The 18372-nt window shown below is 44.7% G+C and overlaps 1 protein-coding gene across 1 annotated transcript in view; it reads left to right on the forward strand.

Moving 5' to 3' along the window:
- Window positions 1-17954, forward strand: part of usp43b (ubiquitin specific peptidase 43b) — a 62318-nt gene extending 44364 nt beyond the window's left edge. Inside the window, exons 9-16 of the mRNA XM_068719138.1 lie at window positions 6191-6294; window positions 8065-8142; window positions 8267-8396; window positions 11936-12278; window positions 13254-13412; window positions 14436-14609; window positions 15079-16152; window positions 16364-17954. Coding sequence (XP_068575239.1) covers window positions 6191-6294; window positions 8065-8142; window positions 8267-8396; window positions 11936-12278; window positions 13254-13412; window positions 14436-14609; window positions 15079-16152; window positions 16364-16374 — 2073 coding nt within the window. The 3' untranslated portion in view covers window positions 16375-17954. The remainder of the gene's footprint in view (window positions 1-6190; window positions 6295-8064; window positions 8143-8266; window positions 8397-11935; window positions 12279-13253; window positions 13413-14435; window positions 14610-15078; window positions 16153-16363) is intronic.
- Window positions 17955-18372: the final 418 nt, after the last annotated feature.

An 18372-nucleotide genomic window follows, 5' to 3' on the forward strand; every position in this document is an offset into this window, starting at 1 on the left:
CAGAACAGCACAGCTTGCTCAGATGCACCCCTGCTGTACAGTGTGTCGAAACAATTACTAACTTCAACTTAAGCCAAAGGATCCATTTTCTCGCTGGTTTCTGCTCACTCACATGTAGTCAAACAGATCATTACTCGGTGCTCTTTGAGAAGTGCCAGCAGAGCGAGGAGGAGGAGGAGGAGGAGGAGGAGGAGGAGCAGAAGAAGAGTCAGGTGCAACGTCTTCAGTAACTCTGTTGGAGATGTGCTGTCTCCTTTGTGCCCCATGCTGTCAGCCATTGATTAATAAAACCAGGCTCGTTCAGTATAATCACTTTGCTGGAGCAGTACTCAGAGCAGATGTTTGCTCTAAATCTTTCATCTCCACAGAATCTGTAGTTTTCTTGCGTCAATGAATTACACACACAAGTGGATGTTTCCGCTACCGTCTAATTTTAGCTTCGGCAAAGATGCAATTCAAAAACAAAAGAGCGTGGCCTTCTCTGGCACGTTGTTCCTGCTACTGACATCGTGTTTTTAGCAGTGGCTGGCTTGATGCTCACTAAAGCACTGCTAGCAGTGTAACTCGGTCCCGCAGTCAAATTCAACAACCTAATGCTTCAACCACACACACTTGTCGCAGCGTAGGAAAGCACGTCGCTATCGCCAGATGAGTGACGACTTAGTTCGGCTCATTTTCTGTACCCAGTGTAGCATTAAAGCATGGTGGAACTAGCAAGCTAGTAACCTCACTAGCAAACAGCTAGCTAGTTAGCTGGCTTGCTAATTCCTGTATGCTTTAATGAAGTAGCACTGGGGTTAAGTCCCTCTATATACACACACACACACACACACACGCTTAAAAACTTCTTTGCACTTCTTTGCACACGTCGTAATTGGAGATCTTTTGCTTTGTCAGGCATGAACAATGCCACAAACATTCCTCACTGAACACAAAAAGTGATTAAAATGGGTCATATCATAAACGTTTGTTTCCCACAGAGATTATTTTCTGCAAAAATCCAATGGAGAAACCCTGTTGGCTGTCTGTCGAGGGAAACAGTGCGATGCTAACGTTAGTGGTCGGCCTACAAAACTACATCTTCCCTGCAGCACTCTTATGTTTTCGTCTGACCTTAGAGCAGGCACATACTGTTTAAATCATTCCTTACACTCTTTCAATTGCATTATTGGTTTTAGAGGGTTAGAAAAAGAAACCATCCTCAACTCCTCAATGTAAAGTATTCTTATTTCAGCCCCGGGCAAAACCGCTTCAACGTGTGGAGAAATGCAGAGCTCGACAGGCTTTACGTGAAGCTAAGCTATGATCGTAATTGGAAAATCTCTAGTGTGGGGAGGAGGTTAGCGCACAGACAATTCAATTTTTAACGTGTAGACACGTTGAAGCAGTCAGCTTTGCAAACACAATACCTTTGGAAGGTGTTGAAATGTACGCGTTGTGTTTTAAAGGAATTTTTCTCCCTGGTTTTCAGGAGAAAAACTCCATTCCTGAGAAGTCGGTAGGACTCTTTGGGTGGTCTTCACATGTGCAAACAAGCCTCACAAGTCGCTGGCACTCACACTGAGCCCAAGCAAGTCTGTAATGAAAAGAAAACTTATTTGGGGTTTACACTTGTCATCTAGCGCTCTAGGTTTTTGTTTTGTTTTTGTTTTTCATGCAACACTGAAAACAGTTGATGAATTGTGTGGAAAAAGCATCACATTAAGCACGACGGGGAGGTTCGATACCCGCCGTGTCCGTAAACACACAACGCTGAAACGCTGAGGAGAAGATAACACGGCGTTAGTTACACGGCGCCGCATGTGGACTCGGAGTGAGAGCAAAATGTTATTTGTTACAACATCAAGTAGTAACTACTGCAGTATTAGCTAGCTGGCACTACTGCTACTCTAAATAGAGTGTATTGCATACGTGAGGCAGTAATCCTGTTGTATAACTTCCCCTCAGGGTTGTTCATTCCGATGGGTTCGTGTGTTCAGCGTGTCAATATTTTCCAGGAATGAGCCGTCCTCTCTGGTGCGCTCCCTGTCATCAGAAAGATCCTGCTGGATGGAGCTTCTCTCCCAGGACTCGGAGTGGGTGTTTGTGTTTGAGCTCCTCCAGCAGCTACAACACTAGATTTCACTGGAACAAGAGAAAATCAATTTCATTTTCGCAAAGCGCTCCTAAAGCACCTCCAATCTAAGCAGATCTCAGAGTAATACAAGCAGGCTTCAAACTGAGGACCAGAAGATATCAGTATAATATTTGTTCTTTCATTTTTTTTCTCCTCAACTCAGCTTTCCAGTCCGGTTGAGAGTGATATGAGAGAGCAGTCTGATGATCTAGGGCTTTATTGTTTATTTCTTTCTGTAAAATGATACTTTGAACGCAAACAAAGCGCTCACACAGTGCTCCGCGTCGAGGTGTTACATGTTGATTCAAGCTGAACCGCTGTGAGCTCAAACATCAGGTGCAGGTCTCGGCCTATATTTCACGATGGCCCACTTTGTTCTCTGTCTTTTTCATTGTTTCTTTAGTCGGCTCACAGCAGACCCGTTAAATAGAGCTAACCCTGAGAGAGCACTCGCTCCCGATCCAGCATTTTAAATAGCTTTGAGCGGCCGATTCAGTACAAATCAACGAACAAGACTTCGTCACCATGTGCCAGCAACAAATACGTGTTTGGTGTAAACTTTGATTTTATCATCGCGTGTTCATGGTGGTTCATGGGCCAAGGCTCAAGCCTTCCTCCCAATCTTCTCGCTAGACTGATCAAACCTGATGCCCGGTCACTCCCTTTGATCGTAAATGTTCCCCATTCCATCTGATGCTGGTGGTTAAAATGTATGAAATAATTCTTTGCTGCAGAAAGCCAAATCTTTTGAGACATAAAAAGGGAGTGAAATCATTGCTGAACTATGAACAACCTGAACAATGTGTTCAATGCTTTGATCTAAAGCAGACATGACAAACTCGTGGCCACGTCATTTTATGTGGCCCGCGAATCCGCCAGCAAAAATAAAAACATAAATAATTTTAAATAATTCAAAGATAGACTTGAATTATGAGATATAAAGTCGAAATTCTGAGATAGCATGTTGTCTGTGTGCCGACATTAACACTATCACAACAGGTGGACAGGAGAGGCAACAGCCCGTAAAGTGATTGAGTTGAAAATGATCGACAAATAATCCCACAATGTCCACGAAGAGAAAAATGTACGCAGAGGGAAGAAAATGTTATGAAAGATGGGAAAGAATACATGTTTGTTCTTCAGGCTTCAAACCGGTCCGTCCTCTGTGCTGTGAGGCAGAGTCTGTGATGAAGGAATACAATTTAAGTCGGTATTTTGACACCAAACACGGAGCTAAATTTAGCCTCCAAGAAAAACATCAAATTGTCCAAGAATTAAAAGGCAGACTGCAATCGCAGCAGAATATATTTATAGAAGCTACAGCCCAGTGCAGGCTGTATGTGAAGGTATGTGAGCTCCGACCAGATACAGAGAAATGTCACTCTGTGAAGAAACACCATCAGACCGAGTTCAGGAACTAGCAAGAAATCTGACAACACAGCTAGCTGAAGAGACGAGCAGGTACTCGTCTTCTTCATCAGCTGTTGATGGAAGCACAGAGAACACGCACACGTCACACATCTATCAGTGTTTATAAGAGGCTGAAGACAGACCTGACCGTCAGGGAGGAGCTCTTGGATGTAGCTGCTTTAAAAGTTTGATCTTTGATAGAGTAATGTGGGTTTCTTAACCCTAAATTAAAATGATTTATGTTATAATAACAGAAATGTGCTCTTAAATATAATTTTATAACTGCTTGCACAATCTTTTTACACTTGAATAAACAATAATGCAATAATAAATGCAGAGGCAGTTATTTAACAGTATGTTAGGGAGTAGTTACGGTTTTACAGTCTTACAGTTACAACCGGCCCTTTGAGGGCGACCATGATGCTGATGTGGCCCAGGGTGAAAATGAGTTTGACACCCCTGCTCTAAATGTTCCACTTCCTCCAGTGAGTTAAATGGAAACTGCACTGGGTCAGTCACTTCCACACAGCTGGTGCACGTTGTAACGCCGACGCGTTTGTAGTCCTCTCCTTTTCATGCAACTCGTGTGTTCTTCTTGTGACGGTGCGTCTTGAGGGAGGCTCATACGTGCCGTCATTCGCTGCGATCCTAAAGGTGCGTTCACAGCGAACGCTCCTCGAGAACGTTCCTCAGACCGACATCTTCCGCAATACTAGTCGGCCTGCAGTTTGTAGCTATTACAATCATTATTTTATGTCTAAGGCAAAATCAGGCTCGACTTAAACATTGCTTTCCTAACTTTGAAAAACAAAATTTAACAAATAAATACATAGATCAAAATGTACTGAATTGTTATTTATTTAAATATTGGTATCCAATACCGGATCTGCTTGTCGTCACCGATAGCTGATTCAGCTACTTGAGTCAGTTTTGGACTGAAATCAGAAATATGTTTCGGTATCGATGCATCTCAAGAAATAAATAATATTAACGATAATTAATAATATACATAATATACGTGGGCGGGGCTTCAGGTCTCTGCAGACAGATGATGATGTCGTCAGCGGGTCTTTACAGCCCTCTGCTCACTTCTGGTTATATTAACCTTTCTAATGCATTTCCTTGCCATAAACCCTTGAAGTGCAGCTGTGTTTTAACGGTGCTGTGACATTAAATTAACCTTCTTGCCTTAAGTTCTTAAGCCGCTTTAGACTCGTGCTAAACCAGCAAAATGCTGCAGAAAGTAATGTTCAGGTGTTTTTAATGACCAACATGTAACTCCAGACTACAGACACTATATTTGGACCAACATGTCAAATCAGTTGAGCCAACTTACTGAACATGTTTTAAGGCTGTTGGGTGCAAATTCATACATCGACAATTGTTTTTGTCCACTTCCAAATGGAGCCGATAGACCTCCAGCGTAATGACACTCTCAGGGCAAAGTGTGACTCTGTGTCGGCGCTGCACAGTTTCCAATCTTCATCCCCGAAACGGTGCCTCGACTCCGCCTACATGCTGCTCAAATGCTCTGCATGTTTGGAAGCGCATACCTGTGTGAGCAGCTTTTCTCTGTGATGAAGAGGAACAACAACACACACAGGAGTCGTCTCACTGATGCACACCTGAGACATTCACAGCACAGAAGCTAACCCCAGACGCTAATGAACTGGCAGCCGAGAGAAGATGCCAAACATCTGGCTCTGGTACACTTTGTCCAATATCCCTTCTATCCTGTTTATTAAATGTTGACCCTATTTGGCCCTCAACGTAGTCCCAATTTTTTTATTTTGGCCTTCTCTGTGATTGAGTTTGACGCCCCTGATCTAAAAGGACACGTTACCAAGGCAGCCGCTCTTCTTTTGCACACGCATATTGGAGACATAACAAACATTTCGGCACACTTTTTATAGTCTCTAAAGTCTCCAAGCCGATCACAGCGACGCCGTGACAAACCTTGCTGCTGCTTCTTTAAAACCTCGCGCTAAGTGTTCTCATTTTGCCATCATGACACTCCTCATGGTGTCATCAGTTCCAGCAGCATGTTGTCATGCTGTGGTGGTGAATCAGTGTGCGGTGGCAGTGCTCATGTTTAGACCTTAACTAGACTTAGTGTGAGCGTCTGAGGCTGCACTAAGGCACAGCGGTGCTTTGAGCTAAATGCTAACGTCAGCACAACAACAGGCTCATAATGACAATGCTAACATGCTGATGTAAAGCAGGTGTAATGTTTACCATGTTCATCACCATAGGTTCAGCCGGTTAACGCGCTAACATTTGCTAATTAGCACTGAACACAAAGCACAGCTGAGGCTGATGGGAACGTCATTAGTTTTGCAGGATATTTGGTCATTAATCATCGTGTTGGACTAATTAAAAATGATGATGACACCAGAAAGGGAAAAGACAGAGGGTCGAACTTATTAACAACCATCCTGAGGGACATGCAAGACTAGTGTTGTGTAGTTAGTTAGTAATACTGCTGTGATCAACTACATCAAATCATTCAAACGTGTAGAATTTAGGGAGAGGATGTGTGGGAGGCTTCTTTGGGAGATGTCGAGTCCTGGAGGTTTATGTTGTTGTTTACAGTAATGAATATGTATAGGCCTAAATATACCCCGGTGGCTTTACGGTGTTTCTGTTGTGCCTCTCTTCTTTCAGAATACCAGAGTGTTGTTCAACATCCGTGTGGTGGGAGGATCTGCGTTTTACAGCTACCTGTCTCCTCAGGACGGGCGGCCGCTCCACCACCCCGCTGTCGACAGGTGAACATGAGACATGGAGTTCATTCTGCTGGAGGACTGACATGTGTCACACACACACACACACACACACACACACACACACACACACACACACACACACACTCTGGGTTTTTTTGGACACATTTTTGTGTTTTCTACACGTGAATGTACATCCTCCATGTTTCAGCAGCTAGGAAATGTTCCCACAGGTGCAAACCCCACAAGCACACGGGCCGGCTGTCTGTGACACTTCATTCTTCTATTAGACCGGAGCATTATTAGATTATTCTAAATGTGTTCTTAGGTTGTAGAATTACTGCTCCATGATGGTCCAAATTTTCGACGCTGAAACAACCCAATGTTCCCACAGGCTCTTTTCAAATTTGATCTAATGTAATCAATTTGAATGCAATTTGAATCTGCTCTAATCTAATCAAGTGTTTCTTGAGAAAAACCACGGGCAAGGCTGCAAAATACTGGAGACATTTTGACGTAAAAACAAACGTTCCGCACTAACATGACTGTTAAATTTGTTATGTCTAGCACCTTTTAATGACTCGCCCCGTCTGCGCAGATGTTCTGAAGCCGCCGTTAAATTTTTAATATCTTCTTTTTATACATATCATAAAACTGATTTTGCAGCATTGACTGAAATGTGCAGACATTCTATCCCTTTGACAGATCTTGACACGCGTGTGATGGCTTTCACTTGCATTAGTGAATCACCGTTTCCAAGGAGGCGTTTTGGTAAAGTCTTGAGAGGACTTCCATCCGTGTAGTTTCTAAGAGCAGTTCATCCGCTGATGTGGCAAAAGCTTTTGAAATCTTTTGAAACGCAAACGTGCAGCACACTGTATCCTAGAAACTAGTGTAGTGATGGTGAACGCTAATGATTCCGAAATATTCCCTGTCCTCAAGTCAACCCAACGCAAGTGTTTCAGTCTGCTTTGCACACTGCTCTCTGTGCATATGTGTAATACTGTCTTCCTTACATCAAAGGACATGTTGACGTAATCTCTGGCTTATTCTAACGACGCTAACAATGCGTGTTAATGGGTGACAGCGTCCGTTAGTCGGCCCACCGCCGCCATCGATCCCTGAACTGACTTCACCTCTAGCTCCACCATGAGGTTGACATGCATGATCGTTAGTGAAATGCATTGCTGTGACATTTAGCACATTCATTCATTCTCCCCTCGGGATGAATTGGAAGAACTTTGTCGCTCCTTGTGAGATTCATGTTGAGCTTTGCTTTATGTACGTTCCATTGTTTAGTTCCCAGCAGCACCCAGTCACGTTTACTCCTGACCTTTTGAAACGGCAGTTTGTTCAAAGATTATCATTCCTCAAGATCCACTTAATGGCTGTTTCTTCAGCTTTCAACCAATTCTCTCAGTGAGATCTGATGAAGACTGTGAATCCAGGAAAAAGATGGTATTTTTGTAAATCTACCTTAAGTTGAGAACTGTGGGAACCGTGTTTTGTTATGATTTCTGTGACCAAAACAAAAGGCTATCATATATCTTTAAATGTTATCTCTGTTTACCTAAAACATTTCAAGCTTAATCCCCTACACAATCTCACACTACAGTCTGTCCTGCTTTATTAAGTTCTGTGGTAACGCTGACACCTGGTGGTTGAGAAGCCTCAAACGGTCATAATAAGGTTGTTGGCGCAGTACATTCACTGTAAATGTCGCAAAGCTTGAAAGTGCGGCAGATTTCAGAAATCATGTCAGAGCAGTGAATGGACTTTGTGGACTGGATGACCTTTCCCCTTGTTGTCTTTCAGAGCTCTGAAGCTCTGCTGCTCAGGAGGACCCCCCCACGTGAAGCTCATCATCGAGTGGGAGCACCGAATCAAAGACTGGTCAGTACGCGTTCGATTACAGACCGCCACCGTGTGTTTACTCTGGCATCTCTCTCTCTCTCTTTTAACCTGACGTGAAGCCGCAGTGTTTTAATCACCACCTCGTTGTGTCCCCGGGCCACAGCCTGTTTGGTAACATTCAGGAGGAGGTGGTGAAGGACGCGGACAGCGTGAGGAATCAGCAGCAGCAGCACGTCCAGCAGTACAGCTGCACGCTGGACGAGTGCTTCCAGCTCTACACCAAAGAGGAACAGGTAGTCACTCCGTCGTCTTTTGATACCTGCAAGAGCCTGAAACTGAGCCTCCTGAGTCACTGCCTGATCGACTCTATGTGACGTCATGTTACTGCTGTGAGGGATTCCTTAGAGGAGGTGGGCGGTAGCTGCCGTCATGTGACAAACATTGCAGAATGACCCAAACACAAGCTGTTACTCATTGTATTTAACATTGACATTCTGCATTCTAATTATTGATAAGACAAGTTATTCTGGAGACTCTCATGACAAACGTAATGGATGTCAAACATTCAAGAATACACGCGATCTGTAGTGAAGAGACTGAAGAGATTTACGTTTTGCTTAACTTTAATTTATGTATGACACTTTTTTTTTTTAAAGCATTTTTGATTTTATTCAATACTAATGATGAACACAGTTGATGTGGCATGAAAAATATGAAGGTATCGATACATTTACACAAACAATCAATTTTGTAAACAAACTATAAAATTGGAATGAATAGTTATTGAAGGCAGTTTGTTTCTTCTCCATGCAGTGAACCGTGTTACATGTTTGTCCAGCAGCACTCATCAGTGTGTGAAGTACGGGAAATGGAAATGTTGTTAAATGGAGTGTAGAAAACCTTCACAACATCCCGTAGAACTTGTACAGCCGTGGGTATTTTGCGTCATGGCGGTGCTGCGCGTTAACAGTCGGTGGCTGTAAAAGAAGTAATGTGACAGTAAAAGAGGAGAAACGATGAAAACTGCAAGAACAGAGCAGGTAGACATCTGTGCAGTTGTTTTTTGAGGTATAAAAGTATTAACACTCAGTGGGTTTAATGAGACCCACATGTACAATATATAAGCTAACAAAGAGCTTTGTGTGACCGATGAACGCTGTTAAAATTCAATTATTTTCTGTCCAGCGTGTTGAGTTTGTGAACACTGTCCTCAGGCTGCGTGGTGAGCAGTAAAGGACAGAGTTGGACATGTTGTGAGTAGGACACCACCATCATGGAGCGTTCAGTGTGAACAGCTGTCGCGTCAAACCGTCCTTTGGCTTCAGTGCTGCTCGTCAAGAATCAGCAGACGGTCAATGTCGGACAGCCAGCGTCGTTGCGTCATGTGCAGCCTTCACAGTTTCTCTTTGACTGTTAGAAATGTATGCAACTACTTTACAATTTATAGTTTCCAGTCTTTTTGTAAATAGTTAATAACCTTGTCTCAAAAGATACATGAAATGAGGAACCGTGCAGCCAATTAAGTTTAGAATCAACAATGTTTACAGTAACAAAGAGCATATTTCACTTCATTTCACTCTTTAACCACATGCAATAGTAGACCTTAACATTTCACTGTTGGCTTTGAAGTAGAGTTTGTTTTTAATTACTCTGAACTTGCCCACTTTCTTCCTCGTTTCCTTCTCACTGCTGTTGTGCTGATCTATTGTGGCTGGCTGTGACGATGCTGCTGCTGTTCCCTCGTGTCACCACAGAGTGGCGCTGCAGGCTCAACAACGACCCTCAGCTGTTTGTGTTTTTAGTTTGCCCACATGTATGGATGGATGTAACCTAAGTTAGGAATTTAAGAATCTCAGACTTTGCAAATTATTAATAATGTTTGTCATTATATTGCAATCCTAATATCAGCATTTCTCTCACATCCTGTGGGACATCAGAAGGAGCTCTGTGGCACATTAGTGAGACTGCTGCCAAAATAAGTTTCTATCTAGTCTATCTACGCCTTAAACCTGGAAGAAAAAAGACAAGGGATACGATAATCATGATATTATCTCTTCATCTTTTAATTAAGTCCAGACGTCACCTGCGTTCCCCCCCCCCCCCCCCCCCCCCCCCCCCCCCCCACACACACACACACACACACACACACACACACACACACACACGCACACGCACACGCACGCCTGCCAGGAATGAAATCCACAAATACGTACGTCCACAACAAATCTAAAGGCCTCTTAAGTCTTGGTGACGCTAAACTCCTCCTCTGAACAGTGATTTCCCTTGTTCTGAGGCCAAGAACAAGGGAAAATGTTCATCACTTCTTTATAAGGTTTACGGTCTTTTACAGTTATCTAGTTACATCGCTCCAACACTATTGCAACCAAAACCCCTCACATCCATTCACATCTCAGGATTAACTGTTGAACCAGAACACAGCAGAACCCAGGACGCCATGATAGCGTTATATGTAGCACTGTTACCTCTGAAGTCTCTTTTATTTTTGTCATCATTTAGCACGAACGTCATCTCTTTTAATACACCTGGGACAGAATCCTTTTTGCCTCCCGACGTCCAGCATTCATTGATCGTGTGGCTGGTGGTAAATAAACGATTCATCAAACAGTTCCTCTAAGAGGCCGAGGAGTGGAGAGTAAAGAGGAAGTAGACGTGAAACCACTGTCTGTGTAAACCACTCTGTTACTGGAAGAGGTGATGGTGAAACGTCCCAGACCATTGCAAAACGTTCTGCAGAATGTCATTGATGTCCTCGAGGAAAGTGAAGCGCTGAGTGTTGTGCGTCTGAATTCAGGAGTTTGTGCATTTTTATTTTCTTATCTCTTTTTAGATGTTGCAGAATGTAGCAAGTGCAGTCTAATTTACCGGCTTTGTGAATACACAGAGTGTTGGTGGTCGAGGCTGAGGAAGAAAACGGCACATTCGTTCCACAGTTTAGTCACATTGACGTAAGTTGTGCTGATTACTGAGAAAAGGGAACTCTGCATAAAGAAACGCAATGTCGCCAACGACTGCTGTAAACGAATGGCCCTGTTGAATGCAGAGTATTAAAGACGGTAACCAGAGGGAGATGTGGAAAGTGATTTAAAAGTAGCAGCCATGGCAACAGCTTTAACATTAAATGAAATTAATTTATACAGTCTTGAATCATAACAGACACTGTATTTAATCTATGTTCTAGAATTTACAGAAACCCAACATTCCGTCATGAGCAGCACTGGGGCGACAGGGGCAAGAAAAAACTTAAAAACCTTGGGCTGAACCGACCGTTAGAGAGAGAGAGAGACTTTGACTTTTGATGTCCTTTGAATAAACATACCACCTGTACATAATTCTCATAATGATAATTATTAACCTTGATGAAAAACAAAATGAGCCCATCTCATTCACCCGCCTACACTCGCACCTTCACTCACACATTCCACATGCACACACCGACAGCCTCGCATCAAGTAAAAAGCAACACAAAACATCTTCTTCTTTTTTTTACACAGCAAACCGGTCCACATACCACCCATACATAGTCCAGCCCCCCCTCAACAGGACACACAGTCTCTCTAGACTCTAGAGAGACAGAGATATAGAGAGACAGAGAATTAGAGATGCTGATTGAGACTGTGAAGTTCTAAAGTTCAGTCATACTTCAATCACAAGAATGTGATTACATGGAATAAGAAATACTCACTGTGATTTATCTGCAAGAGTTGGAGTAGAAGAGAGTTTTTTTTAGGCTCTGTCAGGTTGTTAAACAGGCCATTCTGACTGCATGTTTTGTGTCTACGTTTTCCCCTCGTCTCCTCCCCCCCCCTCCCAGCTTGCCCCGGATGACGCCTGGAAGTGCCCCCACTGTAAGCAGCTGCAGCAGGGCATGGTGAAGATGAGCCTGTGGACACTCCCGGACATCCTCATCCTCCACCTGAAGCGCTTCAGGCAGGTGGGGGAGCGGAGGAACAAGCTCACCACGTTCGTGCACTTCCCCCTGGCGGGCCTGGACATGGCGCCGCACATGGTGAGCCGCGCCCATCAGCCCCATCAGCCCCCTCTCCAGCCGGGCTGGACACAGCCCCGACGGCCTGACCTGGCTCCTCCCGACTTCCTGTACGACCTGTATGCTGTGTGCAACCACCATGGAGGAATGCATGGCGGACATTACACAGGTCTGAGTAACTACCACCTCCTGAGGAAAGACCTGCAGTAGTAACAATCATTTTATTTATTTATGGCAGCTTTCAAATAGATCAAAAAGAAAACATGGCAGAAGCCTGGCAGCAGCTCTTTCTATCCGCTGTAGTCCAGAGTGTTTAGTGAGGGCAATAGGTTTGGAATGACTTGATCTGTGCTACCGCACCACTTTAGTTTAGTTATAGTACCAAAACACAGCCCAGAGTCAACAAGAACATCTAAACCACAGGCTTCAGTTTCTAACTTTATCAAATATGGCACTCTGCTAGAAGAGAGCAGACAGGGAGCTGTAAGCTGCCTAAAGCGATCACAGAACCAGCGTGTCGGTGACAGCGTACAGTGAACATCCCTGCCTCTAGTTGCTATGGGAGCCGAGCCAAAAACACCCTCTGTACAAACAAACTATGAGGGTAAAAAACAAAACACATGCAGATACGGTTGTGTAACAGCTGACTACATAGATGCTCGTTGGAGCGGTTCTGTGGGGGATGTGGGAGTGCGTTTCCTGCAACAAGCTCCAGCTCACAGCACAGTCCCTCCACCTTAAAAACACTCACTAATTGTGAAATGTAGTGCTTGTGCTACACTGTGGGAGGTCAAACTTCACATCGTGATGTCACTAAAATGGGCCACTTAAGTGACACTCGCACACAGCGAATGCAGTGTAATGGTAGTGCTGAGACCAGACGGCATAATTATAATGATGTGGAATTTGAAGCCATTTATTTAAGTTATTCAAATGCAGGAATTTTTTTGAGACATGCAGCTCTTAATTTCAGCAAGGTAAGACGGGACACATCGGGGTACCAGTATCTGTCAGGCTGTATTGAAAACCAAGTGGGAATGAAGGCAGAACCTTTAAAAGAAAATCCTTACCAAATTGATATGAATCAGTGGCACTCTAAAATTCCCTGTGATTTACTCCAGCCCATTGTTATTGTACTTGGCAGCCTTCTGTAGGAACTCGGTGGACGGCCAGTGGTACAGCTACGATGACAGCAGTGCTGAAGCGGTGCCTGAAGCGGAGGTGTGCACGCGCGGAGCCTACATCCTCTTCTATCAGAGAAGAGACGCCATCCCCCCGTGGTCTGCCAGTTCTTCAGTCACCGGTTAGTCCTTTCAAATCCTCTGCAGCGGCTTGTTATGTTGAGAACAATCGGGTGGGTTCTGCCTCACATCCTTTTGGCAAAATCCAGAAATAACAAAGTGTGGGAGTATCTGTACATCTCACAGCATCATTATTCACAGTTTGGCCTTGTGTTGTTCCCTCTGTAATTACAGTCTGCCGAACTGGCTGATGCACTGCTCTTCAGCAGCATCGGTGTGCAAGGTCAAGTTTGTGAGCTAAAGCTATGACAAAATATGTTCGTTGACGACTTCTTTTTCCAGGACTAAGACGATGACGGGACGGTTCATGAAACAACGGTGAAGATAACAAACATGCAATGTAGTTTGAAAGATAAAGTCTCTCTTTATTTTCATCACCTTCCACCGTTCTCTCGATCTCTCCCTCTCTTTGTATCAAACACACTGCAGTGCGACGGCGGCGCTCCATCGTCTCTGTCCTTGTGTCGGTCCTGTACATTGTATAATGTTAGGTTTGAGGGTCGGGGTCGAGTGGTTGATTAACGTATATTTTGTGCGGCCGGATCGTCTCTCATAACAGGCATAACATCTGATGATGAAATAATAATCTGCATCCCCGGCACAGATTGTAAAGTAGCCCTGCACTGAAATGATCTTCTCCATAAGTTTACTGCAGACTGACATTTAATCTATAATCAAATTTTGTCTTGAGCCGCTTGGAACGCTTGAGCACCTCGACAGCGTCGCTCTCGCGTGCATTCCAAGCGTCCACATTGACAACTCTCAGCTGCCAAAATTAACATTGTTTCCTTAAAAATGAAATTTCCTGTACAGAAGCAGTCATTTTCATGGTTTCAGCCTCATGAGGGTGTTCAGAGATGGGTGAAAATACTGATTATATCCTGTTTTCACAATTCACTCAGCAGTGTGGATCTCACCGTGACGTTTGCTGTGGGAAGCCTTCTGACTCTCTGCACATGACTTGTTTTAGGATAAATTAATATACGAAAAAAAACACAAAAGGCCCTCTTATCTGCTTTTTGTAGGTTCCACCAGCTCATCCACCTCTGACCACTGGCTGGTCCGGCTGGCAGGGGGCAGTAAGAGGGGCAGCGTGGTGTCAGGAGGACCAGTACCTGGACCTCCGGGGCCCATTCAGGCCCCAGAGTCTCCTGAGCTGCCAGTGTTTGGAGACGAACCCCCCAGGACAGTAGAAACAAGTAGGTATCTGGAGTAGCGTGGTTAGTGTCTTCTAGTTGTCTCGACACTTCTGCACACAGAAAACACTATTTAGTGTTTAATGTGAAGTAGTTGTAGGAGGAAACGGTCCGTTTGTATTAGCAGTAACTTCCTCCAGCTCTGAGGCGGCGTTAGGAGAGTGAAGGGGCTGATAGCAATGAAAAATATATAAATATATCGTAGCAGTAATTCTGCATCATTTCCTGTAAATCTGTCTTGTGTGTGAAAACAATCCAGTGCAGGAATGGCGGACTCCGCCACGAACAATGAAATTGGCTATATATAGAGGTAGTGACAGAATGTAAATGCAATAAAAGAATTGTGTATCTTATGTATTTTACAATTATGCCAATATTTCACTAGCTATCAATGACAAATTGATTTATAACCTACTATAAGTACACGTTAGCAGTAGTAGGTAATGGTGTAATGCGGTGTCTTTTCCTCTAGATGGGTTTGCAGCCAAGCCATTTGTCCGTGGGACCCAAGGCAGGAGTGTGAGCATGAGATCCCCAACGAAGCCCAAGGAGAGTCTGAGCAAAGTTCTGCCGCTGCGGTGGTCTTTTGGCTCCAAGGACCGCATTAGACACCCAGCCCAGACCCAGCCTGGGGAGCTGGTGGAGTACCTGGAGTCTGGGCGCCGCCCCCGATGCACCAAAGACCCTATAATAGCGCTGGTGGCCACCCCACCACAGCGGAATGCCCCGGGAAGAGCCTTCGAAGTAGGACAGGACTGCAGCTCACCCAGCGGCAGCAGTCTCAGCTATACAGACCGACCCGGCTCCGACACTTGTTACTCCCCCAAAATACCGGAGGGACAGAGCCGAGCTTGTGCGGAGAGAAGCGTCAGCCAGGGCGACGGTAACAGGGACGATGGCTCTCTGAGGCAGAGGTCTAAGAGAGCAAGGCAGGACCATGGCAGGACCCTGGACCTTCAGCTTCAGAGAGGGGCTCTTCTGATGGGTCACATCAGCCACAGCGCACCTCAGAGCAGAGACTCCACCTTAGGAAGGACCAAGGGGGTGACTTTCAGGACGCAGAAGGACTCGTTACAGACGGCCATTCAACCCGGGGACAGGAGGGGGCAGAGGGGACAGGAGGGCCGCAGCCACGACAGCCTGCTGTCTTTTTTCAAACCGGGTTTCATCAAGAGAGACATTCCCGGGTCACCCATCAAGGGGCACGACCAGCGAATGAACGGCCACGGGCACCCGGGGAAACTGGCGAGCAGCAATCTAGCCAAACTGTCCCTCTCCAATGGTACGCTGACCACGGCGAGCTGCGGCGCCCATAACTGCAAAGCGCAGCTGGTCAACGGAAAGGCCGGGAGTCACGAGCCCGTGGACATAAAGCGCGCTCACAGCTCCAGCAACATCCAGACGAGGCTGGATTTGACATTTCGCAGGTGTGCCTCCCTGCAGAGGAACGGAGAAGCAGTGGCCCCGCCGGCCCACCGCGTCCCGCTGTCGGACAAGCCGAGCCACGCCACTCTGCAGCGCGCGCGATTCAGCACCACGTCCCTGGGTAGGCGCATACCTGTCCCTGTCCCTGAGTCCTGCTCATAGGCTTAGGTTGTTGTGCTGGAGACACAATCATAACAGCCTTTCAGATATTTGATTGGGAAGCTTCCCTGTAACTAAGTGGAGGGCAGTCATGTTGTTTTATTACTGTCATGAATGTAAATCCCAGAGAGTGACTACCATGTGACGTATTGCTTTGTATCTTATTTCTGAAGTACCTCTGTGACAGCCCTGCCTGACAGCCGACCACCAGGACCTCGCCGCTGATTTCTACGCTCGTCGCCCATCGGAGCTCCCAGCAGGAGGCGTCACCGGAGACAAAGTACATCCTCTCGCTCCCCTCCATAGTGCTGTCATAAGTTCTTACCTGTGCGTGTCTTAAACTAAATCTATGCAGAGTTGAATTTACTGAGGAGGAACACTGCTGTAATGTGATTTTATTTTGTTTTACAAAGCAGTCTGCTGGTAACGCGTGGTTTCACTACAGCTGAGGGTGATTTGGTCCTTTACGCATTCATAAAATCTGTTACATGTGCTACAACATTGTTAAACACTGCAAAACGTAACATCTGCACTGTAAATCAGCTGCTAGAACAACATGCATCATTTGCTTTGCCATCTACTATCATGTTATATTACAAATGCACTTTCTTCTTTTTTTTTTTAAATCCATATTTTTCTGCATGATCAGAGCTTAAGTGACATTACTAATGAAGGAACATCTACACTGCAGCAAAAATTGGCGAAAAAAAAAAAGCTTTTTTTTTTCTGTGTTTCTTCAATTTGCAGCCAGCAGATAATCAGTGGGAGAGGTGTGTGGATGCTGCACTAGATGAAGAGAATCTAAGTAATACTCTGTGTTAACTATATGTCGACGTATGAAAAGCCCTTCCCCTTGAAAATACCTTTTCCTCTGGTTTTTGTTCGGGTGACTTCTGTGGACGGATGAAGTGTTTTGGCTCATCATAGAGCAGGAGGTGAGATTGTTCAGACTAGAAAGGAACACACCCTCCCTCCCCAGAATAAATGATGTGATTCTGTGTTTCCACCTCTGCTGAGCGACAACCTGAATTTCTGTCTCTTTCATTGAAGGCGGATTTGAATTCTTACTGATAAAGTGCCAACGATAACAGGACCAGCTTCAAAAGCAAGGCTCACTTTTTCTCTTTCAGGATTGAACGGAGGATTCACGCTGTGTACACACACACACACACACACACACACACACACACACACACACACACACACACACACACACACACACACACACACACACACACACAAACACACACACATTCTGTCTCTGCAGACACAGGGATGTAATGAGTCCTGGTGGTAATCATGCTCTGCCACATTCACATGAGTCAGTCAGCAGTTGGTGCTCCTGTGTGTTTGATTCACAGTCATAATTGGGGAATGTAAAGCGTCCAGAGTGTTTGCCTCCACTGTAACTGTGTCCGTGTCGTGTCGGTTAACATCACTGTCTAACAACACTCTACCAAAATGAAGTGATAGGAAATAAAGGATGTTTCGGAGACATTATTTGGGGACTATGTCTAGATTATATTTTATTATTAACTTTTTTAAAAGTCTACATTTTGTACCTGTAATTATGTAATTTAAGTACCAGATAAAAACGGTATGTTTCCGGCTCCTGTACAAGGTCAGACTAATACGTGCTGTAACTGGGGTTTGAATTGGACACGACACACAGACGTCCTTGTACTGGGCTGTCTATAATATCTGCTTAATTTCACTGCAAGTTTTATGGATTGCAAATTAAACACGGCTTTTCTCACAAACGAACTGAGTGTAAGCTGAATGATTTATCGCCACAGTGTCGGCCTGAGCGTCTCATTCTTCCGCAGCGATTCCACTCTTCACTAATCATGTCCTGCTTATAATCGTCGACCAGCTATAGTATGTTTTACCTCTCAAATCAGCTGTGTGTATGCAGTGTAGCAGCTATTCAGTTGACCCATTCTGTCATTAATATCCCCACTTATCTGAGCTCCCAGAGCCATGACAGTTTACACTCAGTACTGTATAATGCTCTGTAGATTGTTGCTGACACTTAATGTAAATGATATGTTGCAGATAATCAGAAGCTCCTGTCCAGAATGCATATTGAGCTATTGGTTCAATATTTATTAAGACTATAATGTCCGCCATGCCATCACTTATTGAGCCTCTAACCAGGGGCTGTTTTAAAAGAACATATTTT

The sequence above is a fragment of the Cebidichthys violaceus genome, unplaced genomic scaffold (genome assembly GCF_023349555.1).
Source record: "Cebidichthys violaceus isolate CVI_PGR_0920_01 unplaced genomic scaffold, fCebVio1.0.p SCAF_23, whole genome shotgun sequence".
Classification (NCBI taxonomy): Eukaryota; Metazoa; Chordata; class Actinopteri; order Perciformes; family Stichaeidae; genus Cebidichthys; species Cebidichthys violaceus.